General features: G+C 36.5%; 1 protein-coding gene across 1 annotated transcript; it reads left to right on the top strand.

The window, feature by feature from the left end:
• Positions 1-327: 327 nt before the first annotated feature.
• Positions 328-21,139, top strand: LOC134543166 (succinate dehydrogenase [ubiquinone] flavoprotein subunit, mitochondrial). Its single transcript, XM_063388036.1, has 12 exons — positions 328-595; positions 3,805-3,894; positions 5,221-5,438; positions 6,537-6,637; positions 7,877-8,163; positions 8,771-9,078; positions 9,615-9,840; positions 10,996-11,163; positions 14,551-14,742; positions 15,986-16,129; positions 17,727-17,840; positions 19,413-21,139. Exons 1-12 carry the CDS (start codon positions 536-538, stop codon positions 19,497-19,499), a joined length of 1,995 nt encoding a protein of 664 aa, XP_063244106.1. The 5' UTR covers positions 328-535; the 3' UTR covers positions 19,500-21,139.
• The last annotated feature ends 5,474 nt before the right edge of the window (positions 21,140-26,613 follow it).

Here is a 26,613-nt window from a genome sequence, read left to right as displayed (position 1 = left end):
AAATTGGTCTGATAATATTTTGTGCAAACTAATTACTATTAATTGTTAGATTTTTATTGTCACTACCATTAGATTATAAGCCCAAGTTCGTTGATAAATATTGTATTGAAAAATAAGTGAACTCTAAAACTACAATCACGGTGGTTTAAATAATTTGACAATGTTAAGCACAATTCCTGCAAAGTGTTAGGTGCTTCAATATGGCAATGATGGGGTAGAAAATAATTACTCTACGCCACCTCTACCTGATTATTCCAAACTTCATGATCAGTTAAAACTATGCATGCTATAACGTATTTTTTTTTAAAATATAAATATGTCTCAAATGTTTGACTTAAATTAACTCTTTAATGTTCTTCACTGAACTTAATGGGGGTAGATAGGGTATTTTAAATGAAGTTCTATGGATAAAAAAAGAGTTTGTTTTTTTGTGCAAATTTGCTGTTTTGGGTAATGGCAAGGTTGTGTCCTGTGTCTTTGGATCCGTGAATGCGGTTTCGATTCGACCTCTTGTATTGATTGCTGCATCTGAATCATGAATGGATTAATAAAGTTTCCGGGCTTGATTGCGAAGAATGTGAAACCTGCAGCTCTGGTAATTTTTTCCTGCAATATCCTAACATATTTTAGTATTTTGTATCAGCAGAAGAGAAATAAATGCACAAAATTTGTCATTACGTAACTCTGTTGGAACTAAGGTTTAAGAGTGCATTTATTTGTTTTGAATTTGATATCTGGCTGTAGATTAGTGCCAATTTAAAGGCTTCGATGCAGTTTTTTTATCTGTTAGTGCGGGTACCTACGACTGTAATTATGGACTTTACTGTAAAATAAAAATAAACATTGTGTACTTGGCTGCTCCCAATTTTTTTTAATTATTTCGTGGAAACATATTTTTGTAAACTTCTGTATCATGTTTTCGAGCCAAACCCATGACCCAGTATATATTTATCCTGTGGTTCATAATGATTGCTGTTTAATTTAGTATGTTGAAAGATCCTGGATATTAAAAAATTTACGATTTAACAGTGACAATTGCATATCCGTAAGAATTTGTCTGTATTGTGATATTTTTTTATGTCCAGGATCTTTCGATGTATTAAATTAAAACTGCAGGATCAATGGCACCAGGATCAAGGGATAAAAGTGTCATAAGTTTTACGGATTAAGGGATAAAAGTGTCATACGTTTTAAGGAACAGTTAACCCCCTCTTTTAAATTGTGACTTTTAAATCAAATTTGTACAGAAAATCTGTTTTGTTCTGTTTTGTGGAGCACAAATGAAAAGAGTAAATAGCTATATTCATCTTATACTTGCAGTACTTTACCCTTTTCTGTCCTTTATTTAGTACAGTATTTAAAATTAGCGATAAGTTTGATGGGTGAATGTTGGTGATCAGGAATGTGATGACATTTAGGAGGAGGTTGTAGGGTAACAGATTTAGGATTGGAAAGGGGGGGGGGGGCAGCAGCCCAATCGCAAGACAAAAAGTTGTAATAGAAAAACATCTCCACAATCCAGGAAATGAAGTAGTTTTTTTAATAAAAAAATTTAAAAAAATTTTTTTTCCAGGATTATTTATAAACATTTGCTGTGTCTAATACACTTTTATTTCTCCCTTCAAAATTTTATTTTTATGGCCAAAAAAGTTTTTACCTCTACAATTACAATAAAATAATACAATAAGTTCAAACATCTACTTTGGCTAGTTCACTAAGTGACTGTGGTGTTTCGGTCTTTTTAATATATATATTATCTCCCAGAAGTAATTTTTATTAAAGTGGATATTTTTTTTACTTTTTTTATAAATTCAAAGTGTAGGAGATTAGAACTGAAAGGCACATGTTGTTCAATTTTAATGGCATACCAATTTTCTAACATCTGAGATTTAAAAATTGCCTTTGTTTAAGTCAACTCAAATATTAAGAGAATTTTTTTAAAGACTAGGGCAATGTTCTTACCACACAAATTTTCCGGAAAGTAATAATAAGATACTGAAATTAATTTTTTAAAAAATAGAGACATTCCAGTATTTATCCTGAAAACATTGTTTCTGAATTCCTACTGGTTTCCGAGGTATTTCCGTTCATAGGTCACATTAGATAATGGTCGTTGCCATATTGTGCTTTAATTGTATTGCTGATGCCAGTAGGGACTTGTGTTATTATTATTATTATTATTTTTAAATTTTTATTTACCTTCCATTGTATCACAATATTCAGAAATTAAATGTGCTGACTGAGTGTTCATGATATTGCATATTAAAGAGAGTTAATATTTTGAGCAAGAAAATTGAAAGTGTGCATGTAATTGATAGATTTTATTTATGTTGACTACTATATATTAATAATTTATAAACAAGTTAAAAAAAAACTACTAAAGATCATACAAATACTTTATGTTAGTGATATGTTTTATACCTTGAGTTCTTTTATAAATGTAGAAAATTGTACTTAATGTACCTGAGAAAAAATTTTAACATTGTAAAACTATGTTTAATATTAATTTTGTGAATAATGGGCACAATCTTTTTATTTTCAAACAATTAAGTTTAATAATTAAATGGATTTCCTACAGTAAATTTACTTGTCTCCAATATGGTTCAGTATTCATTTAACCCTGAATGATATTAGTTTAGTTGGAAATTTAACTGTTCTTGAGTATTTGATTTTCTCTTAAACTACTATTAACTTAATTGAATTAGATAAGAACTTGTAATAAAGCAGTTAAGCTGAGTCTGTTAATATGTATCACAGTGATACAAGGTTTATCAGCTGGATATGTATATGTATCTAATTGGGTTTTAGAGTAGGTTCTTATCCAAAGAGTTATGTTGCTTAACAAAAGAGTTATGTAAGAAATTATAGGTTGAAAGGTCAATGTCAAATTGTTTGATAGCTGTATCTTTTATGTCATAATGGAAATTTTTTTAAAGTTTTTATCATTATCCTACTAGCCTGCTATTGTTACTAGGGAGAGTGAGTTAAACCTTTTCAGTAGGTTTGACTTGTCCCAAGTGCTGGAATGTGAAGAGTTTTAAAAATTGCTTGGGTCTGTTCTTGATTATTTGAGAAAAATTTAAATGGATTTCATAAACATTTCTTCCTCTAATTGCAAGTGGACTGATAATTAACTTTGCCTAGTTTACATACCTAATTTGACTAAGGTACATATTGCCATTTATTAAGGGGCTCAAACCAGTGACAATTTCTTGGAATATCACACTTATTGCTTTGTTCTGATGTTTGAGTTCAAAACATCAGCTAAGAGGTGTGATGGGCCGGCCTCACGTAAAATTTTATTTATTTCTGTAAAAATCGCTACCGTAAGCGGTCCTTTGTGAGCAGCATAGTTAAATTCATGAGCATCATCTCACATGTGGTTAGAAGTTTGGTGGTTCATTTAATTTCTACACTAAAAATATTGTCTATTTGTTTATAGTCATTCAATACCATTGTTGTTTGTAAATTTAAAAAAAAAAATTCTGCCTATGAGTACAAATTAACCCTTACTAGTTAAAAAAAATTTGTTATGTGATTATAGCACATATTCCATAATTGGTTGAAATTATTATCTTGAAATTATTATGAATACTGTACATTCATTGTTTTTAACATTAGAAGAAATAGAATATATGAAGCCAGACACAATTTTTGGTTTTAAGTTTACGTTTATAGTTATGATTAAGTAAAATTTTGTGTTGTGGTGTCCACAAATATTCTATTAAAACACATTTGTTAGTATTTATTTATTGTTTAATTATTATTATTTATTTTACTTACTGTAGTTGTGAATATTTACAGACAACTGCAATTGGCCGGTCTGCTACAGCCACAAGGAAAATACACTTCACTGTTGATGGCAAACAGAGCGAAGCAAAAGTCTCAGATGGTGTAAGTTTTAGTTTTTTTTATAAATATTTTGTTTTTCATGTGTTAGTTATACTGTGTGTGGTTTTGGAGCAAAGGAAATCTTTTGAAAATTTTTCTTCCTGAAACTTAAATTATTAGTTTGCACTAGATCACTCTTTTGCATACAGTGTGGCAAATTCTTAACAGATTCATTTTTCTGTTTTATTGTTTTGGCTCAGCTGGAAAAAATTATCAGTAATTTTATTTATAAATACTGTTTTTGATATATTAACTTATTAAAAAAAAGAACACATCTTCATTAATAATTTTTTTTCTTCCATTGTACCAAAACAAGTGTAAGACTAAAAGAGTTCATAATCAACAAAAATAAAGTAAACAAAAAAATAGGTTCTGATTATTCAGATAGGAAGCTGTCTTAAATTGTATGATCCAAATACTGTTTCCACATTCTTGAGACATGCTAGTTCTTGCGAATGAAAGTTTACTTTTTAAACGGTCACAAGAGCAGGAAGTTGTAAAGAATGCTCATTTTTGTATTATTCTTCATCTTTTAAAAATACGTGCAGCATCAGTACAGTTTGTAAACACAGTAGTCCTGATAAACGGACGGGTTCCACGTTATCCGAGCCGACCTAAAACGCCATCACCAGCGAAGACTGTTTGAAACATTGGCTCGAGGACTTGGAAAATAATCCTAACTGTTGTCTAAAAGTCTGCAGAAGATTGACCCCAAAGATGACATTTCCTGGTTGGGTTGGGCAAATTAAGGAGTGAAGTGAAAGAATCTACACTAAAGAAAAGCTGGAAAAAAGTCTCCCCGAAAAATGATACCATTGGGTAAACTGTACTACAAGACAGTTTCCTTATTACATACGTGTTAACTGCGGTTGTCTCAGCCTACATTAACTCGGTTAATCGGGACTATTGTAATAGCTTGCCTTTTTTTTCACTAGCAGTCGTCTTCTCCCCGCCAGGATTGGCAGTTCCGTAGAAGGCTGTCGATAAGGGGCAGGGCCGCAACTAGAGTCTCTGGCACCCGGGGCATGAATGAATTCATCTGCCCCCCTCCCCCCCCCTTTTTTTGCACATACCACGCCAATAAAGCAGGGGGCTCCGGGGGCCCTCCCACGGAAAAATGGTGCTATGTTGAGACTGTAAATTAGATTAGACATTCCTGGCATGCAAGTTAAAAAACTTTTTTACCAGTTACCAGTTGTAGTAGGAAGGAATTACAATGCAAGCCGGCGATTTCGGCGCCCCCCACAGCTTTGCGCCCGGGGCGTATGCCCCGCTTGCCCCCCGCTAGTTGCGGCCCTGATGAGGGGTCGGCACGGTGTCCGCCCGCAGGTCTCGCAGGCCTACCCCGTGGTGGACCACACGTTCGACGCGGTGGTGGTGGGGGCGGGAGGCGCCGGGCTGCGGGCCGCCTTCGGCCTGGTCGCGGAGGGCTTCAAGACGGCCGTGGTGACCAAGCTGTTCCCGACGCGCTCCCACACGGTGGCCGCGCAGGGCGGCATCAACGCCGCGCTCGGCAACATGGAGGACGACAACTGGCAGTGGCACATGTGAGTGCATATCTCTGGGCGCGTACCTTGCGTTGGTACGGCTTGCGAACGTTCACTTTCCCTAAAATCTTAATATATATAAATCCAGTGTCCTGATGTTTGTTTCCAGTGAACTCTTCACCAAGTCAACCGATTTCGATGAAAATTGCCATTTATGTGTAATTTTTTCCAACTTGATAGATAGGATAGTTTTTATTTCTATTAATGGTCTTAATAATTTATAATTAATAATAAATAATAAATAACAGATCGCCATGGGTAAACAAAAAATCATAGGTCATCGACATACAAACAGTAATTGTGTGACATTTCTGTATGTCCAACACGCTGTCATATAGCGCTATCCATTTTGCTTTAACTCGCAGACAATAAATCTCCGTGTGTTTAGCCCGGGCAACGCCGGGTACTGCAGCTAGTTATGTATAATAATACTGCAAACACTAAAACAAACAAGAGGTGGAAAAACCAGACTTGACTCTTTCAATGTCCATACAATTTTTATCATATCACTCTTTATTTATTCTATAATACATCCCCTGTAATCAGGTCCCGCTTGTCCGGATTAACCAGATATTCGGTTAATCCGGACGGGATATTATCCCGGACATTTTGTTTCGTTAATCCTACATCAGTTCTTAGATTCAAAAGTAAGGTTTACGTAAACAGTAGTATTTAAAACTAAAATTAATCTGTAGAAAAAATTGTATTTATGGAAGAAGAAAAAATTGTGTCTATAGTTTTACCCGTTAAAACTTTCATTCCGTGCATTTTAATGCAAGTTACCTTTAATCCGTTCTTCAAGTGGTGCGTTCAGAGTCCAGTTCCATCTAATTAGGATGGGGCTCCATCGTATTTCTGAAACATAACTGGTACTAAATAAACCAGGGTTTAAATTTCCTGTACTCTGACCTTTCTCATGAGGCTGGCTTTAACGTAATCATTTTCCGATGTAGGCCTATACACAGCAGTTTAAGAGACTGGCATGTCTCTCAGATGTTTGATGAGTCAAAGTAAAATGTCAGCTTTTTTTAATAAACGGAAGAAAATCATTAGTTACAGAATTTTCCTTACGTGAAAAAGTATTGTAATTTTCCTTAGGTATGACACAGTGAAGGGTTCCGATTGGCTCGGAGATCAGGACGCCATTCATTACATGACAAGAGAGGCACCAAAGGCTGTCATTGAGTTGGAGAACTATGGTGAGTGCTAAGTAACATTTTAGTCACTCATCTATGCTATAATGCTTGTATGTGGACACGTAGATAGCTCACACTCACATTCGTTACAGGACAGTTGCAGCACACAAAGAGCAGATGAATATTCCATTTTCAAGGACAATTTGAAGATAACTAAGCTCATGTGGCGAGGAGGCTAAATCAGTGATGGTACATGCTGAAGTTTTGCCTGCTCTCATAAATTATGTTTACAGAGTTACTACTCAGGTGGTGGGGTTGCCTGTAATCTTAGAGGTCATAATTTTTGAGGTCTTTTCTGTTCAAAATCCAGTCTCGCATTCCTAATCGTAACTTTCCTCGCCGTATCTCAGTCATCTATGAATGATTTTTGTGATGGAGTAGTTGTTGAATGAAAAACATTTTGGGAAACGATGGTTGAATGTTACCATACAGCTTGAATTGAACCAAGTTGTAATATCCCGGTTTATGATATGCTGCCTTAATTGTACTCGGTTATGAGGTTCTCACTAGATTTCTTCAGAAGTGTTCCTAGTCAAGCTGTACAGGTCACGAAAGTCACAAATAAGTCCCGAAATAGAACATTAATAGTGCTGGAAGCCACTAAACTTCAATTTCTGGCCCCATTTTGCTAACTTGCGCAATATGTTTTTTTTTTAAAGTTTTGCTCCAGTTCATAGTTGCTCATTAAACATAAATAGATGGAGACTGTCCACTTAAAACATGCGGAAATTATTCATGAAAAGGTTTTAACTTTGTAAATAAGAATCGGAATGTTCTTGTGAATAGTAGATCAAATTCGTAATATGTTTAATTTTGCTTAGTTATTATGTACTTGAAAATTTACTCTGTAATAAAAAAATACAGCAAGAAATTTTTTTTTTATTATTATGTCCTCAAGAAGTCTTGAAATAGGTTAACCATGTTTTTGTAGCCACCTTGTTAAAACCCTTTGTTTCATAGTGGTATTTCCATGATACCACTTTATAAATATGTATGTTACTATTTGCAATGTTCCAGTGTTATTGCCGAAATACCTCGCGTGAGTAAGCCTTGTGCTGCTATCTGGCGATCCTAACAAGAACAAGCAACATTGGCTGTTTTTAATTTTTCCTTAAAAAAAGTTACACAACAGATTTTAATTTATTTTTAATATAGTTCCGTGTGCCTCAAAGGGTTTTAAGTGACAAGGGTTTCTGAACTGCGAGCGTGTCCTGAGGGAGCGGCCCGGGGGGGGTCGGGCAGGCATGCCGTTCAGCCGCACGCAGGACGGCAAGATCTACCAGCGGGCGTTCGGGGGGCAGTCGCTCCAGTTCGGGAAGGGGGGCCAGGCCCACCGCTGCTGCTGCGTGGCGGACCGCACGGGACACTCGCTGCTGCACACCCTGTACGGCCAGTCGCTGCGCTACGACTGCAACTACTTCGTGGAGTACTTCGCGCTGGACCTGCTCATGGAGGACGGGGAGTGCCGCGGCGTGATCGCGCTGTGCCTCGAGGACGGCAGCATCCACCGTCTGCGTGCCAAGAACACCGTGAGTGTGTGCCTGCTACAGTCCCGGAACAATCGCAAGTCTTGGAAAACAACGTGAAATTACCTGAATTAGGTGACAAATTTTAGAAAAGGTCACAGAGGTCCATTAAAAAAATAAAGAATCTTAGAAAAGGTTATGGAACCCTTTAAAAATTTCAAAAATCATAGAAAAGTGTCGTGGAAATCTTTAGAAAATAAATTTCCATTTTTTTTTATCTCGTAGAAACTTTTTGCAAGTTACTTTAAATTGGTGTAGTTTAACTTTTTAATGTGATTATTAAATAAAGTATTTTTTTTTTTTTATGTATTGGATTTCAAAACTTTGTTACCTAAAGTATGTGCTAAGTAATTAATCTAAAATTAGTTGAGAAACATTCGCTATGAATGTGTCAAGTTATTGCAAAATAGGCAATGAAAGGTCAATAAGTTTATTGGTTGCATTCCTGTTTCGTGAAGAACAGTAGTTTGATGAAAACATTAATATTATCACTTACCTTGTTACACTATGACATTAATCCATTAGTAAAGTTTACCTCAAAAATTCAGTTTGTTGACTAACTGTGAAGGGTTGGTAGTGATGTGTGGAGCGTGTCTCGTCCCGTGCCCAGGTGCTGGCGACCGGTGGGTACGGCCGTGCGTACTTCTCGTGCACATCTGCGCACACGTGCACTGGGGACGGCACGGCCATGATCACCCGCGCGGGGCTCCCCAACGAGGACCTGGAGTTCGTGCAGTTCCACCCGACGGGCATCTACGGCGCCGGCTGCCTCATCACGGAGGGCTGCCGGGGGGAGGGCGGCTACCTCGTCAATAGCGAGGGGGAGAGGTTCATGGAGCGCTACGCCCCCGTCGCCAAGGACCTGGCGTCCCGCGACGTCGTGTCCCGCTCCATGACCATCGAGATCCGGGAGGGCAGGTACAACCCGCCTCGCTTGGGTGCATGGTTCAAGTTAGTTTTACTGCAGGCTCATTACGCAGGGGCGCAAAATACTGGTGTGTGAAGAAAAAAATGTGTTGGTTCAAATATTAAATTGTTCCTTGCCAAAACGAACTTGCCTGAAGCAACACGAGTGCCATCCATCGTAACTTCCGTCATTGCTCAATACTTACGAGCAACGAGTATTTGCTCCCTATGATCGTGAAGTCATTATGTGCATGCCAGATTTTGCCGAACCCATGGTTTTACATTTTTTTTTCACTTGTGGGAACAGTAAAACCCTTTTAAGATGTTTCTGAAAGGTTTTTTAAAAAAATTAATTGTCCAGGAAAACCTTGTGAATTAGTAAAATTTCATGCGTCTAGTGGTATGGTGCAAATTATTTAAATTAATTAGGCTAGAACAGTGTTCTACACAGCATATAGTGTATTTCATAAACTCATAAGCCAAAAGTTTGGGGCCCACGTTGTTTTGGGGTGCGTAGGGGTAAAGTGGGGGGATCGCCGTCTGCGCAGGGGCTGCGGTCCGGAGAAGGACCACGTGTACCTGCAGCTGCACCACCTGCCGCCAGAGCAGCTGGCGACCCGGCTGCCGGGCATCTCGGAGACCGCCATGATCTTCGCCGGCGTGGACGTGACGAGGGAGCCCATCCCGGTGCTGCCCACGGTGCACTACAACATGGGCGGCATCCCGACCAACTACAAGGGCCAGGTCCTCACCGTGGAGCGCGGCCAGGACAAGGTGTGTACCTGCGGTGTTCTTGTGAGCGTGTGGACAGGCGGAATGTGGCAATGAGCCATGCTTTTTCGTGCGTGCAGCCGGCGTTCATCGATTTGTAAGACGTTATCACATCAAAAAACCTTCTGCACTGATTGGAGCCCAGGGCTCAATGTTTTATTTTTGCCAGGTCACTAGTTGTAGAAAGCAGCAGATAGAAGTTTAGTCGGTATTACATGCATTATGTACTATAGTAATAACAAGATGGGACTATGTGAAATATATACATTATTTACAGTCGACGGTGTGGGCACCGTTCATTGAGAGTGTGGCGGGCGTCCGTGGCAGGAAAACACACCTTATTGGTAGGGACACCTGTATTTCGCGAATACATTTTGTGTCAAGGTATTTCACAAAACACTGTAGCTCTTTTTCTAAGGGTCGTGGCAAATTGTGAGGGTGCAGCAGTAACGGTGACCACATTCTCATTGGCCCCGTCAGGAGTGGGACGACACCTCTCACCGACCTCAGCCAGTAACCACAGGAGAGAAGCTACAGTATTTTGTGAAATATACCTTGACACGAAATGTATTCACGAAATACAGGTGTCCCTATGCATATGTTACGGATAATGCTAGAAGAAGAAGTGAACCTAGGTTTACCTGGATTAGTAACTTAACATTGTCCAAGTTTGTTGGATAATCATCTAAAATAAATTTGAATTCAGCATTTACCCATGCACACCTAGTTATACCCAACGTTGACTGGGTAACGTTAAAAAAAAAACCAAATGATTGATAACGACCGAGAAAACATGCTACTTTAACTGTACATACCAATTTAAAGTGTTTTGAATGAGAAAAATTATAATTATTAATATAGTTCACAAAATAGTACTTATTTTCTTATTATTAAAAAAAAATTGTTATTTATTTGGTTTGGTTTTGTTTGGTCAGGTTTTGTCTCATCCTCTGGTGCAATGTTTGAACCACAGACTAGGGTTTGCAGGCTGTTGGTCACAAAATGGCACCTTCACAAAATAGTACTTATGTTCTTATTATTAAAGAAATTGTTATTTATTTGGTTTGATTGTGTTTGGTCAGGTTTTCTCTCACGGACTAGGGTTGCAGGCTGTCGGGGAAGGGGGACTCGTGAGAGGGTCGTTGTGCTGCCCTGCAGGTGGTGCCGGGACTGTACGCGTGCGGGGAGGCGGCCTGCTCGTCCGTCCACGGGGCCAACCGCCTGGGGGCCAACTCCCTCCTGGACCTGGTGGTGTTCGGCCGCGCGTGCGCCAAGACCATCGCCGAGGAGAACAAGCCCGGGGAGGCCGTCGGCCCCATCAAGCCCGTGAGTGGGGGGGGGGGGGGGGGGGGCTGGATTGCATCCCCTCGGAAAAGTGTACCTTTCAGGATTTTATGTACGACGACACAGCAGAAAATAAACTGGAAAGGTACCCTTTCCGATTTCTTAAAATGTTTTGGTTTTAATGCAAATATGGACTGGAAAGGTTTCCCCTCGGAAAAGTTAGGTTAGGTTAGAGGGGATAACTTTCACGATTTTAAAGCAGAAAATAAGATGCATTTTAAGAAATCGGAAAGGGTACCTTTTCAGTTTATTTTCTACAGTGTCATTGTACAGAAAATCCTGAAAGGTACCCTTTTCCGAGGGGATACCTTTCCAGTGCATATTTGCATTAAAACCCGAAACATTTTAAGAAGTCAGAAAGGGTACCTTTCCAGTTTCTACCCAGCTACACTATCACTACCAAAAGGATGAAAGGTACCCTTTCCAAGGGGATACAATTCTGCCGTCCCGTTGCTTATAGCATATTGCTCCGTGGCTTATTCATGCCCCTGGTTCCCTGCATTGAATACACTGACTCGGCACTGGATGTTAAGATTTTGTTCGGAAAGATTGTTATATTTGTGAATATTGTGAATTTCAATTGAAATTGATCCAAATTTAAAAAAAAAAAAAAATCCTTTTCGGCACAGCCTCTTTTTCTCCTGGAAATATTTTTTTGGAAATTTCTAAAACTCCGTCATAACATCCTATGTTAGCCAGTTTTCAAAAAAGATTGATTTAACATTTTCTCATAATCCATGCAGTGAAAATATTTTGAATATATTTAACTTAATGCATCCAGCATTGAATGCCTCTTAACAACTTTCATATTACGCCTACTAAGGTAGTAATGAAATTATTTTTGATCCTCAAACACTATTTTTCATCCCTTGCACTAATATGTGCTTGTATAAATATTATTTTGACAAAGGTTTAAGGTCACATTAAGTTGGTTATTAATAAATTCCAATGAATGTGATACTGAAAGTTTTATTTTTTTAAATTTCAACCCCTGTTTTTACGGTAATAGTTTGTTTCATCAAAAATTGATTGATCCAAGGTTTTATATAAAGTTTAGGCACTTTACAATAAATTATAATGGTTTCGATGGCATCTCTATTAAAAATAAGTAATGACTTTTTGTCTTTCCACCCTTGTTATATCCATCCCTTGCAGTAATGGTATGTATTATCAAAAATTGTTTCAGACAAAAGTTTTAGGTAAAAATTATAAGACTTAAAACAATTTGACCAGATTTGATAGTGTACCTACTATGAAAGTTAATTTTTTTTTTAAATTCTACTTTTTTTTTTTTCCACCACTGCATCAATGGTTGGTCTAATCAAAAATGGTTTCAACAAAAGTTTTGGATAAAAATTCTAAGATTAATACATAATTTGTACGAATTCAGTATTGTGCCTACAAAGGGAGGTATGAATTTTTTTTTTCCTCCAGCCCTTGTTTTTTTTTTTACTAAAGCATTCCAGCCACACAGGTTGCCAGCGAGAGACGCTTCTCTTCTGCTGTAAACACCATCTCCAATCGTAGAGCTAATTTAACTCCTGAACGTGCAGAACAAATTATTTTTCTGCATGTTAGATTGAAGAACATAATTTAATACTCTATGTCAATCTCTCTCAGAATTTTTGGGCCGAAAAGTGGAAATGTTGAAACAATGTGAATGTACTTTTCAAACATGATTTTTGGTGCTCAGTTTGTTGAAGCTCAGTAAGGGCTCCAGAAAAATTGACAAGGATGAAATTATTCCAAAGATATGTTACATTTACACAAACATATACTTGTAAACTGTGGTTATGTTAGTTGGATGATATCAGTTACTAATGAACCAATGGAAACAGGTTAGATTCAATGGCAAAAATGTTTTTTTCCTAGCAGGGCAAATTATAAATGCACTCTGTAAATAGTTACCCAAAATTAATAAGCCCACTTCATTTTAATACTTTATTCAAACATTATACCTACTAAGTTTAAGGTAAAAATAATTTCCCAAAAGTGTAACTGTACCACAAAAGCTCAAGCTTCGAGAACTTTCAAGTAGGCTCGCTCGAGCTTGGCTCAAAGTAAAATTCTTAGGCTTGTAGGTCCATCTATTTAGTAGGCTAACAATGATAATGGTTTCTTTTTTTATTTCCATATTTTTCTCAAAAGTTCTCACATTTTATTACTTCATCCCTTTGAGGGGGATGTCCCCCGCCAACGCACGGCAGGTGCCTGGCAAGTGACGTGTCTGGCTGGCATTCGGCTGTACTAAAAAGGGGGGGGGGGGAGTGCAAGGACAGCACAATCTTATCTTTCTCTCTTCAGCTGTTGTAAATGACGGTGAACTAATGGCTAGGCAGTGCTGTATTTTTTTAAGCCGAGACACTAATTCGAACACGGCCGGCCCTTACCGTGAAGCCGGGTTTATTTTTATTTTAGGATGTGTTCCAAGGAAAATGTAAACAGGCCAAGTAAATTGTAAGCATTTAAGTTTTTAAAGTACTGCATTTACATCAATATTTTTCCTCGAATCCCGAATCTTTTCCCTCGAATTTTGAATCTTTCGAATACTAGAGATTCGGTGGGATTCAAGGATTCGAGTATTCGACCGGCCCATCCCTAGTTATTATACATTCAAATGGATGTGATATTTTCCAGATTATGGGAGTTGCAGCTGTTTTTCTGTGTTTCAAAAATCCTTTCCCATTTCTACCCTTTTGATAGGATATTGCCCATTAATGAATTCGACCGAGGTTTTCCACCACTAGATTTTATGTATCAGTTTCGAGGTGATTTGTGGAAAAGTTGCGTCAGTTATCGTGTCCGCATATATATATATATATATATATATAAAATAAAAAATTTCCAGATGTATCATGGTAATGGCTTCTATAGGTAGTATTACTTTGAAAACTACCTAAAGACAGTATTCCCAGAAGCCTAGAAATAACACGGGCAGGGGCGAAGCCAGGGGGAGGTTTTTAGGGGTTCAAACACCCCCCCTCCCCCTACCCCCCTCCTTAGCACCAAATCTTTAATTAAATTTCTTATTAATCACTCGAACAAATTTTCATATTAAAATTAATAAAAAAATTTTTCTACCATTACAATATTTAAATTTTAAGTACCGGAAACTGCTAAAAATAGCACTATTTTACACCTTGAAATCCAAAATTTTCCCGGGGGAGGACCCCCGGACCCCCACCGCTTTAATACCGGGTGGGGGGGGGGGCATGCTTCTTAACACACCCCATACACAAGTCCCGGCTACGCCACTGAACATGGGCGAATGCTGGAATGGTGTGTCTCACCGCAGGCCTCATGGGCCTCAACTGACTGTCCCTGGCAGCCTTGTACCCACCTGGTGACGTGCTGTGGTGCGTGCTGCAGAACTCGGGGGAGGCGTCGGTAGCCAACCTTGACGCGGTGCGCAACGCCAAGGGCCCGATCACGACGGCCGCGCTGAGGCTGAGCATGCAGAAGGCCATGCAGACGCACGCCGCCGTGTTCCGCACCGCCGAGACCCTGCAGGAGGGCTGCAAGAAGACGGAGGACTTGTACAAGCAGCTCAAGGACGTGCACGTGAGTCGTGGGGAGGATACGATAAGACCATTGGAAAATGTACAAAAAAAGAAATCAGGACACGTCACAATGTATTAAAAAGACTCTCCGTTCGTAAAAAAAAATGGGAGTAAACTGAATGGCATAACACAGAATTATTGTATTTTGTATGACAGATCATGTTGGTTATACACACACACACACACACACACACATACACACATAAATACATACACATACATACACACACTTATATATATAGACATACATACAGTGTAAACTCTATATAACGACACTTAACGGACTGAGCATTTTTAGGCGTTATGGAGAGTGGTCGTTGAATGGAGAGAAATAAAAGATATAATTTTAATATTCCATAATAATATGTACTTACTAATATAGAACACATATTACTCACGAACATTAATATTCATGCAAATAAAAACACTTATGGCGTATAGTCTGTTAATTTTTCTTTGTTTTTCCATATTGTATACACGGTAGAGCGGCTGAATCCAAAGCGTCTTCCAGCATCACTGATCTTTTCTCCTGCCTCTATTGAGCGTATTAATAAAAAATTTTCGTCAATACACAAAGATTTTCGTTTACTCGCCATGTTTACAGTTCGAAAGTTTGTAAGCAACTGCGATAATGATAACATGTAACGACTTGACAAAAGTCTAGTGACCAAGGTAAACATGTGCAAGTTCATCATACAAAAACAAAAGACAAAATTTCTTAGAATCTCCGGTACGTCAGTCGAAGTGAACACGTGCTATATAATACAACAACAAAACAGCAAACAAGAGAACGTACACAGCTGCAGTTCTTTTCAACTTCGGCAATTTAGAAAGTGCTGTTTAATGATTTATAATGCCGTATTGTTAAATAGAGTGAGCGTGACGCTATATGGAGTGTATGATTGTATAGAAAACAAGGTAAACCAACCAAAGTCAAGCAATTAAGACGTTTTAAGGAGTTTGTTATTAAATCGAGTGACGTTATAAAGAGGTTACACTGTGTGTGTGTGTATACACATATACACATATATATATACAAACATACATATGTATGTATCTATATAGTATATGTATAATTAGATTTATTGATTAATTACAATTCATGTGATACTGCATACTTATGCAGTAATTTTTACTGTCATAAATAGATGATTCAAACGACCCAGCCTGCACGTTGTCTGGAGTGTCGCGAGGCCCTGCTAGTGTAGGGGGCGGACTCAGGAGGGTGGGGGGTGTGCTCGCAGGTGGCGGACCGCAGCCTGGTGTGGAACTCGGACCTGGTGGAGACCCTGGAGCTGCAGAACCTCATGCTGAACGCCCGCCAGACCATCGTGGCCGCCGAGAACAGGAAGGAGTCCCGCGGGGCCCACGCCCGGGAGGACTTCAAGGTGCAGGTCGCAGAAGTAGCGAGAAAGTGACAAAAAAACTGGACTGGTCGTGGAGGTCGCAAAAAAGTCGGTAATAAATAGTAGCTGCAGGGGCTAAGCCGGGGGGAGGGGGGGGGGGTTAGGGGTTCAAAACCCCCCCCCCCCAGCTCCAAATCTTTAATTAATTTCTTATTCATCTCTCAAACAAATTTCATATTAAAATTAATAAAATTTTTACCATTGGCATTACAATATTTAAATTTAAGTACCGAAAATTGCTAAAATAGCACTATTTTTCACCTTAAAATCCAAATTTTCCATTTTCCCGGGGGAGGTTGACCCCCGGACCCCCCTTCCTCCCGCTTTAATTGGGAGGAGGGGGGGGGGGTCATGGTTCTTACCACCCCCCATACACAAATCCTGGCTACGCCACTGAGTAGCTGTGACACGAAACTAAAAATACCAGCAGCGTTTTGTTGATTGGTATTTTTTGTACATTTTAATTCGTTTTATAATCACTCATTAAATATAAATACAGTAGAGTCCTGCTAATCCGAACTTATTGGGACAAAGGCCTGTTTGAATTACATGTTGATAATTGGGTCAAGACATCAAAAATATGTGTTAAAATACATAACAGGTCCGGTTTTTTTTAAATTTTGTTTTAAACTTTATTTCTATCCTAAACTGGTTCTGATTTTGTGGATTAGTTGAAGACGGTCCACTTAAAACATGTTGAATTCATCTCTGAAAAGTTTTTAGCTTCCCGAAAATTGGCTTGTTCCTGCAAATCGTAGTCTGCATCATATTATGTTTAATTTTGCTTAGTAAGAATTTTAATGTCCCTGTGATGTAGTAAGTTGTTAAAACATTTTATTTAAAGATACTGTAAAACTTCCTGAAATAATTTCATCAGGTATTGTAGATACCGTGGACCCTCATTTCATTGACAGTTGACAAGTGGTCAAGGAATTTGTCACCATAGTGAATCATCATTTGACCCAATTTTTTTATACATTTCTTTAGTAGGCTAAGTGAGACAAAAACTAAATTTAACACTTCAAGACCTTTAGCATCAGAATTTTTAACATTTTTTGTGGTGGTTTTTAAAATTATTGAAATTACATTAAAAAAAAAAAAGACTTAAACAAAATCATCCGTAATAAATTTCGGGAACATTAACATATGCATAGTGATGTATAGTCATGCGTGAATAACTGCTAAAAATTTCAATTGTAACAATTGACATAGTCATTACTTTATAAAACACTGGAAAAAGTAAACAAATGTAAGGATTATTAAGTTTAAATTAAAAATATTCTTATATATTACCTTTCATTTGCGACCCATTAAAAATTGATGTAAATGTGATTTTTTTGGTGCATTGCATTATTTACTTGATGCTATGAACATGGTTCTTGCAGAAGTTAGTTAATGAACAGTTTAGGTTGGTATATCTGATACAGTGCAAACTTCATTTCAGTTTATTAACATATAAATTTTTTTTAATCAGTATTTTGAATGAAAAAAGCCTTCCAGCTAAGATTTTTTTTTTCCTGTGAGCTTGTGTATTAGGGAAGCAGTGTGGGTTGCTGGAACAGCGTGTGTGCGCTTGCAGACCCGCGTGGATGAGTTTGACTTCTTGAAGCCCCTGGAGGGCCAGCAACGCGTCCCCTTCGACAAGCACTGGAGGAAGCACACCCTTACCAGCATGGACCTCGCCACGGGTGCTGTGAGTAGATTAGTCCACAGATTCTCAGTCTCTTATCTGGGCCTGTGCGATTATTGGTTTCTTAGTTTGAATTTAATACAAACATCAAATATTTGTGAAAATGAATATTAAATTTAAATAGTAAGAAAGAGAATTAGAATTCCATTTTCCACGTCATATAAACACTTTTGGAGGATTGGGAAAATACCCTGTTTTAACGCATATTCATCGCACGTGCATAATCGTCGCACTGATATTTTAGGGCGTCAAAATTTGGATCAAAAAACCTCGCGCGTTAACGTCGCTTGATGTTTTTGGTCCCGCTTTTAGATTCCGAGCGCTTTGTGTAGGTATTTTTTCCCGTATAAAACAATGTATTTTAAAGTAGAACTGTTTGTCTGCGTCGCCACGGTGTACCGCTTATAAAAATGTAGCCAGCGCTAGTTGGCATTATTCATGTTTGATTACGATGGTGCTTGTATAGAGTGCATGCCGGTAGTTGAGTATTGATATCAATAGCTAGCTGATAGCCGCGCGAGCTCGGTCTCATGCCGAAGAGAACAACATTGGAAAGCCCGCACTCTTAAGTAGTTAGTGTGTATTACAATGATATTTATGTAAACGCTGCACTACATTAGTTCCGGCTCATGTTGGGATACAGTTTTGTTAAGGATATTTAAGAAATAAACCACGCTTCCAAATCTATTAGATGCTAACAGGTAGAAATTAAGAATGAACAAGAATATTGAGTTATGATTTGTATTTGTTCATTTTTCGAGAATTTGAATTTATAGGGATGGAAAGGGGCTAAGTTTTGTTTTATCATAAATATTAAAATAACCATGTTTGCATAGCAAGTAAAGCTGGATATAAGGAACTGAGTATTAACAACTTAAATAATTATTTATGTAGGGTGCTTTTACCATTTTTAGATATTCAACCCCAAATGCAATGAAACGTGTGTACATTATTTTTTATAAAAATCCATGTAAAATAAGCTGGAGCAAGAAAAAGCACAATATATGATTTAATAGCATGGTTTTTACCTTTACCATTTTTTCTATATGCGACCACAAAATGTGTTAAAAGGCGGTCAGTTTGGTTTTATTATAAAAGTTATATCTCTGAAGGTAATCAAGCAGGATGTAAGTGCATATTAAAATCTTTGACAAAAAATACTGTATGCTACGTTAAGTTTTCCTGCAAAAACTTAACACATACTTTGATGTATAAAAGTTATTATAGTTACATCTTTTTACATTCTCATGTCAAATTTGTATTTTTGAGATATTCACATTCATTTGTTAGTAATCAGGCAAGCAAAAAAAAACTACTTTAAAAAACTAATGTTTCATAATTTTATTGAAGTTCACTATCAGCTATTCAACAGCAGACACTGATTAAAAAAAATAGTGCATGATTTTTTTTTATCAGTGATATTATACTTGCAAATGTTTTCGGGGAAAATTAAAAAAAAAAATATTTGGATGTATAATAAAAGAATGCTATTGTGTGTTTCATTGCATCGACATTTCAGAGCACTTGTGTGGTCGATTAGCCGCAGTCATCACGGAGTGTGGGTTGTCCTTGCAGGTACACATCACGTACAGGCCTGTGATCGACCACACGCTGGACGAGAAGGAGTGTACGACCGTCCCTCCGGCGATCAGGTCGTACTGAGCGAGTCAACGTCTGTAGCCTTGTATGCCATCTAAAGTATTCTTCAATTTAGCTCTTCAGACTTGTGCTGTGTTTTTTTTCTTCTCTCCCCTGGTGCAGGCACTGCCTGTTTTAAGATGTAGGGTCGTGCAGAAGTATATGCAGAATAAGTAAACGTGTTCCCTTGTACAGTTGAAGGAATTGAGTGGAGAAAGGGTGTGCCTTTATTACCGAGATATTACGACTGTCGAAACAGCAGTTGATTGTTGGATATGCGCTTAACATGTAATTTTCACTTGTTTACGTACATTGCGTTCAATGTGTCGAAAAGAAAGCACACATTGGAAGGTAACGTAGTAAATTAAAATTTTTGTAACAGCTTGTAAAATATTTTTTTTAACCAGCTTTTGGAACTTCAAAATCCCAGTTTGTTTTAATATAATTACAGCACAAAGATTCCTGCATCTCGTACAACTCTCAAAGCTGTGCTGATGTGTTAGCGAAGCAAGCCTTGTTTATATTGCGAATCGCAATTTCCACACTTCACTTACTACCGTCCTTTTGTTTAGTCTTTTCTCCCTTTTCTTCATATTTGCATTATTTTCCAGACCTTTTGTTCCATCACTGCATGATTATTAATTGATTTTAGTTTTTAGGCAATTTATGAACATTTTTAATTTCTCTTATTTGTTCTTGTTTAATTCTTTATGTTTTCTGTTCTTCTTCAACCTTGTAATTATTTTGCTTCCAATCACTCTCCTGTTAACTCTAGCGAGCTGTTTATAACAGAGATTATTATTTTCGTAAGTATGTGTGTCTGCGAAATGAAACTTATAATCAGCAGATGGGATGTTGCTCATAATCCTCTTGCGTCTGGAGGACTTATTTTATTCCTCTTGAAACTACTTTTTTTTTCATACTGGAACTTGCTTTCCTGGTTATCTGATGCATTGTAGTAACCTTTTATGGGAACAACATTGCCTCTTTCTAATTATTGAAAAAGCTTTCTTTAGTTACTTTTGAATTGCTTTAAATTTTCTTTTTATTCTTTTCTTCTTATATTGGAAAAGAGTGGAACAGGAATTTTGGTATTTATTTATGTATGTAAAGCTAAATTTCATTTTATTTGGCTATTGCATATTGTGGTATTCATAGCATTATCAGCTATGTATGTGCAGTAATGTTAGCTGTATACAGTTAGACTGTCATTGCTATCATTTTATCTCATTGCAAACTCGCACAAAGGAGAATAATTATGCTTTGATTTGCATTAAAAGTCATGTAAAAATGCATTAAGCTAATTGTGCATTGCAGCTGAGTGGATAGAGTATTGTTTTAAAGACTTTTCTCATTGTGTAACGTAACCAAACCAGAACAGTATTTTTTGACTGTGAATAAGTTTGTATAGTTCTGTCGGCGTTGAAGGATTAAGCTGCCTATGAGCATGTATTGTCTTTTAATGTTGGCCGGTTTGGAGTCGGTTTGGAGTCTGAATTATGTACCTGCTTTGTAGTCACGCGCAGCAGAAACAATACTTAATCTGTACTTATGTGTTTGTTGTTAGCTGATAGAATTTATTTATTCATGGAACTTGAAAGTGAAGCAAGAAATGTTCAAGGCTTGTATATTTTTAACAATAAAGTGACCTACATTTGATCAAAGTTTTATTTATCTCTTTATAATTTACGTTGGTTTCTGTTATCAAGGTTTGTAATGTGAGATTAAACTGTATTACTAACTGCATAATTTACATTTGGCTTATTTTTAATTCTTTCACTATAAGTGATCTTGAGAGGTTTCATCATAGGGAAAATTTTTCTGCTCTGCCTTTTAGCATGTCTTCGTTCATGATGAGAAGGGAGAAGGGTAAAGAAAACCAGTGGGACAGCAAGACAGGTGATGAGTTGGGGAATGGGTTGAGGAGGGGGGGAAAGTTTCTTTCATTTTCTGTTCCGCGGAAGAGAATGTGGTTTTCAGAAAAATGAGTTAACTTGAAAATATATACAGCGAAACCCCTTATTTACGTTACCGTTATTTACGTTTTCCCGTTATTTGCACTATATTCTTCAGGTCCCGTTTGGTTCCCATATAGTCCAATACAATACTTTCCCGCGAATTACGTCTCAAAAATCGAATCAATCCCGCTATTTACGTCACGTAACAACCATAAACAACCAGAAAATACCGTGGAGCTAGTAGGCAATGAACATTTTAAATAGCAAAATATACATATTTTATAACATGAAAAGTTGCTTTTATTTCTAAACATGTAATAATTTAAGCCTAGGCGTGTAAAAGTACGAGTAATTATAGCAGGAGACAATCTAAAATGCACGAGGGAAAAACGTAAACTCATGAATGTACAAACATGGCTGCTTGTAAGTTCTGATACTGTATTTATGTCACAACTTAGCCGAAATACTGGTACGAGACATAAACTTCACAAGATAAAATGAGCGGTGTCTTGGTAACTGTTTTATACGTCTTTTATAATTTGGGAAGTATTGTACAGTTGACGCCATATTTTTTAAACTAACCATTTATTTCTGGGGATCGTAAATAATTAATTATTGGTATCAAGACATCATGATAAACGTAAACTTGAACATGTCACGGCAGCGAGAAAACTGGTGCGTATACCAATAAATTGGTATTAGAACTGGATAAAATTGGTACACGGGAGGTGGAGCTTATATTTTTTTCCGCTAAGCTCGCATCTATTGGTTGGCGGCTGATGGCGTCATGAGTCTGGGCGGAGCATAGAGTGCGCATGCGCCGCCGCGTCGTTACAGCAGCTGACCAAGTACAATGACCTTTCTCCGCGTTTGGCGCGCTATTGACGGTAAATATTCATCAATTTGCGGCCTTTTCTTAAAAATTTTTTTACTGTGAGCAATGTGTATGTAGCCCGTATTTGTTATAAACCCTGCCGGTTGCAACTGTATTTACAATTTGGAGAGGCAAATAATCTCCTTGAACAGCTAAAAAAGCAAGCAGAAGAAAATTTCAAATTTATTTTTTAGGAAGTAATCAGAAAAACATTTTGGCTTTCATTCTTTTTTTATTTTTGTCAAATGTGGTAAATTAATAATTGATTAAATACTAAAGTAAAATTTGCTGTTAGTGTGTTTGTACCTGCATTGTAGTATGTGCTATTAAACAAAAGGAAAAAAATTCTAAATAAGGTAATCTGTACTCCTTTTTATACTTTTCCCTTTATTTACACTTTCCCGCTTTTTACACTTTTTTACTTTGTCCCCATGAAAAGTGCAAATAAGGGGTTTTGCTGTATTTGTTTTTTTAATTTAGCAAATTCACTACCGCTAATCATGAATATTTGCAATGTGTCTATTTAAATACATAGGTAGTTGTATATTTTGAATGATGTTAAAATGTTAACTGCTCAACTGCATGACCATTTTAACTCTTAGTATTATGCATTTGCATTTTCTATTCCCACGTATATTTATCAACTCATTAAAAAGTATTTTTTGCCCTGGAAATAAAAGTTTTAACCTGTGAAAAATTTGTTCAAAGCTGAATTTTGGTACAGTGGTAGTCAAACAGCTTGATAATGTAGGAAAAGTTAAATAAAATGCTTTTTCATCACACAGATAAATGTACAGATGGTCCTAAATGATAGCCTATTGCAGCTCTCTACAAAATACATTCTGTAAATGCAATTCTTACTGTAAAATTTAATGTAATCAAAATAATCGACAGGGTTCTAGCACAACATATTGTAAAAAAAACTATGAACATTTTAAGTTATGCTGCTGATTTAATACAGGTGTACCAACAAAGATATGAATTATATTTTCTTTCAAATTTTTGGGGATTTACATAAACTTAATGCGTGTGTTTTAAAATAACCTACAAACATTAAGTTTCATTTCTATTTAGCTTTAAAATGTGTGTTAGTTGAGTGTCTAGTGGATCGCTAGAGTGGTCTGAATGTCGCAGTGTGTATTGTATAACGGCCATGCTACAGTCACTCAGGCTGGGGCTTTATAATCACAGGAAACCAAAGTCTGAATAAATAAATCAAGAATCTCTAATTCAATTAAGTGTATTTAGTGGGTGTAAAAGTGGGTTTGATTTTTTTATTTATATAATAAATATAAAATCATAAAATCCATTGAGTAGTTTTTGATTGATGCTGGAACAAACATACAAAAATTATTAAAATCATATTTTTGAGTTCTCGATAATGTAGCTACTGCCAGTAGTTTTTTTTTTTTTTTTTTTTTTTTAACATCCTGTGTAGACTTTTTACCTTGGAACAGTTTTATTATTTTTTATTAGTATTGATAACTCGTGAAATATTCAATTAGAAGTTCTGAAAACCAGGCTAAAAACAGCTTGCAATCAATACTCAGTAATGGTTAGAAGTTATTTAAACATAAAAATGACACCATTTTGTCCACAGCAGTCATTAGTTATTTAATTTTCTATTGATTGGTTTTTGGAATTTCTTTTTTTAATATGGGAAATTATGTAAATGATTGAGCAACTTCTGAGGCACTGTAATACACATTCTCAGCAGCTGTGATGAGTCCTTTTAATAAACATATTTATTGTTATTGAGAAAAATATTTATCACAAAATTTTTATGTTAAAAATATTAGTGTTTAATTTTTTTATAGGTAAAAGGTTATGAAGGAAAGGTCTTGGTCTAAAATTAATTTTCTATCTGATAGTGTTAATGTTTTAAAATAATTTTTTTTTGTTGGCTTTCAAATAGGCAGTGTTGCATCAGCAAATACGTCATATGAGATGCTGTAATCTGTTGTGTTTTATCACACTTGTTGGTTGCTTATGTATATTGTTTTCAAGGTAACTGTTTTGTATTTACTAACACCACCATTATTTTTTTAAATGTTGCTTTATGTTTTATCTGCATAATACGTGTTTGGAATTATGTAGTTTGTTGTGTCTCCATGCACCATATTTTTTCAGTGTTCGCCTCTGTTAGGTGCAGTGCTATGATTCTTGAACCCATTAGTATTTCTCTAGTACAATGGGTCAATCATTGGGTAATAGGAATTCGCGGGAAAGGAGGGGGGGGGGGGGGAGGTGTCCAGGTGTGAATGCATGGCTAGGCAGTATGTTAACGTGTTGAGGAGGCTAGAGGCATGATTTGATGGTTTTATTTTGATAAAGCATACTTGGAAACTAAAGAGTTGAGTGTTATTGTTTCATATGTTTAACGTGTACACAGTTAAAATCACGCATGAATGCACATTAGCCTAGAAAAGAGCCCATTTTATTGGTTGCATGTTTTTAAAGCACTTAATGAGTTTTAAAAAAAAATTTGAATTTTGTTGTGTATCACAATTTTATTATCAGAACAACATGAATTAGTGAACTCAATGAATCTGTATTTTATGCTGAAAGCCAAACTGCTTTTATATATATTTTTTTATACATAACTTTATTTTAGCCACTTGTTAGGTACTTGAAATATATGTACAACTTTTAGTCACTTAACCAACTGAAAATTTTGTTTGCTAATTAATTATTTCTTCTTTCTCCCCTCTCATAATAAGAATTTCCAATATCTAAAATTTAATTTTATTGCCTAAATATCAATTTTCCTATATAAAAAAAAAAAAAGTTGTTTATAACATTGTCTGTCTATGCATGTATAACTCAAATGCTTATGGCCGGTTTCACCAATGTCCCCTAACTTTTAAGGGCTGCTTAAGGCATGTGTAAGGGCTGCCTAACACATTGAATCGTTTCACCAACAGTTAAGGAACTCTTAAGTAATCTTAAGCATCCCTTAGTTTAAGTGGTGGAAATCGGGCCCCTAACTATTTAAGCGGCACTTACTGTCACAAAACAAGAAAAATAAAATGGATGCCGTGGAGGAATACGAACTAGCCGAAGATGTACATTTTATTTTTGATATAAATGTATTTGTTGAAGTTGTGGAACATTTTTAAGGTGAACTTAATGTGAAATCTTTTATTATAAATACATTCGAGAATGTTCGCATACTCCACTTTTATTTAAGAACTCATTTAATAAGGAAGTAATTAAAGGTTTTTATTTTGAAAAGTCTTAAAAGAACATTTATTACAAAAATTTTGTATGTCCTAAAGGAAATAAACTGATATTTTTTTATTTTATTTTCATCTGCTATTAAAATTTAGTTTAAACTTAGACAAAATTACAATAGCGAATAAATTCTCCCATGCTGCGTCCTTTTCTTTGCTCGAAACAGCATCCGTCCTCTTATTTTCTATTATATTTTTATGCCTCTCAACTAGGCTCAACACCTTCATTTTCTCATCAGAAGAAAAGTTTTGCGTTTTCATTCTCTTTGTTTAAAACATTTTCACACTACTTTGCAACGACCATATAGCTACTACTTTCTGTGAAAATACACTAACATCGTAACATCCAATTACCGCGAAATTAATAAACATTCAGATATTTGTTTACTGTTTAGTAAAAATATTTGATTGGCTTATGTATGTCACGTGACAACAAGTTCGAAGTACTAACCTGAAAACTATTAGTACTTATATCTGTACGAACCCTCGCTCTATGGCAAGCCAGTCCCTAACTAAGCAACCCCTACATAAGTGAATGTTACGATGGTGAAAACCAATTTCGTGAGAATTGACTTTAAGGAACGCCTAAACTTAAGCAGTCCTTTGCTGAGGGTGTGTTTAGGAGGCGTTGGTGAAAACGGCCCTTAATCTCCTTTAAGGATCAAATTTATCTCACTAGGGAATATATGCAATGCTTTCATAAGTAGTGTCCGTGCTGTGATGCACATGCAGTAAAGGCAATGAAACAGCTTTGACATTGATTATTCTCTTGTGATCATGCTTAAAGACTGGCATCTTACACTTGTTTTGAAGAGATTGATTTTAAATTCGAAAAAACAAAATAGAAATATAAAATAAGAAGCAGTGAAATAAAATTTGCAAAAGTGTTTTGGCGGAAATGTGATTGAACGAAGCAAAGATAATCAAAAATTAGGGTTTGAATCTATTTAAATTTTTTAATAACTTAACATGGTAGCACAATGTTCAATTTTAATTTATGGCAACAAACTTCAAATAATTTAACAGTGGTATTAAGAAGGAAAATTTTTATAACAATATTAGTGATGGGTCAG

The sequence above is a fragment of the Bacillus rossius genome, assembly GCF_032445375.1.
Source record: "Bacillus rossius redtenbacheri isolate Brsri chromosome 9 unlocalized genomic scaffold, Brsri_v3 Brsri_v3_scf9_2, whole genome shotgun sequence".
Classification (NCBI taxonomy): domain Eukaryota; kingdom Metazoa; phylum Arthropoda; class Insecta; order Phasmatodea; family Bacillidae; genus Bacillus; species Bacillus rossius.
The sequence above is the reverse complement of the archived record's forward strand: the minus strand, read 5'-3'. Positions and strand labels throughout refer to the sequence as shown.

Coding starts and splice junctions, on each gene's coding strand:
- LOC134543166 (XM_063388036.1), top strand. CDS start 536: ATGAATGGATTAATAAAGTTTCCGGGCTTGATTGCGAAGAATGTGAAA. Junction 8,164..8,770: donor GTCTGCGTGCCAAGAACACC/GTGAGTGTGTGC, acceptor TCCCGTGCCCAG/GTGCTGGCGACCGGTGGGTA. Junction 14,743..15,985: donor AGCAGCTCAAGGACGTGCAC/GTGAGTCGTGGG, acceptor GTGTGCTCGCAG/GTGGCGGACCGCAGCCTGGT.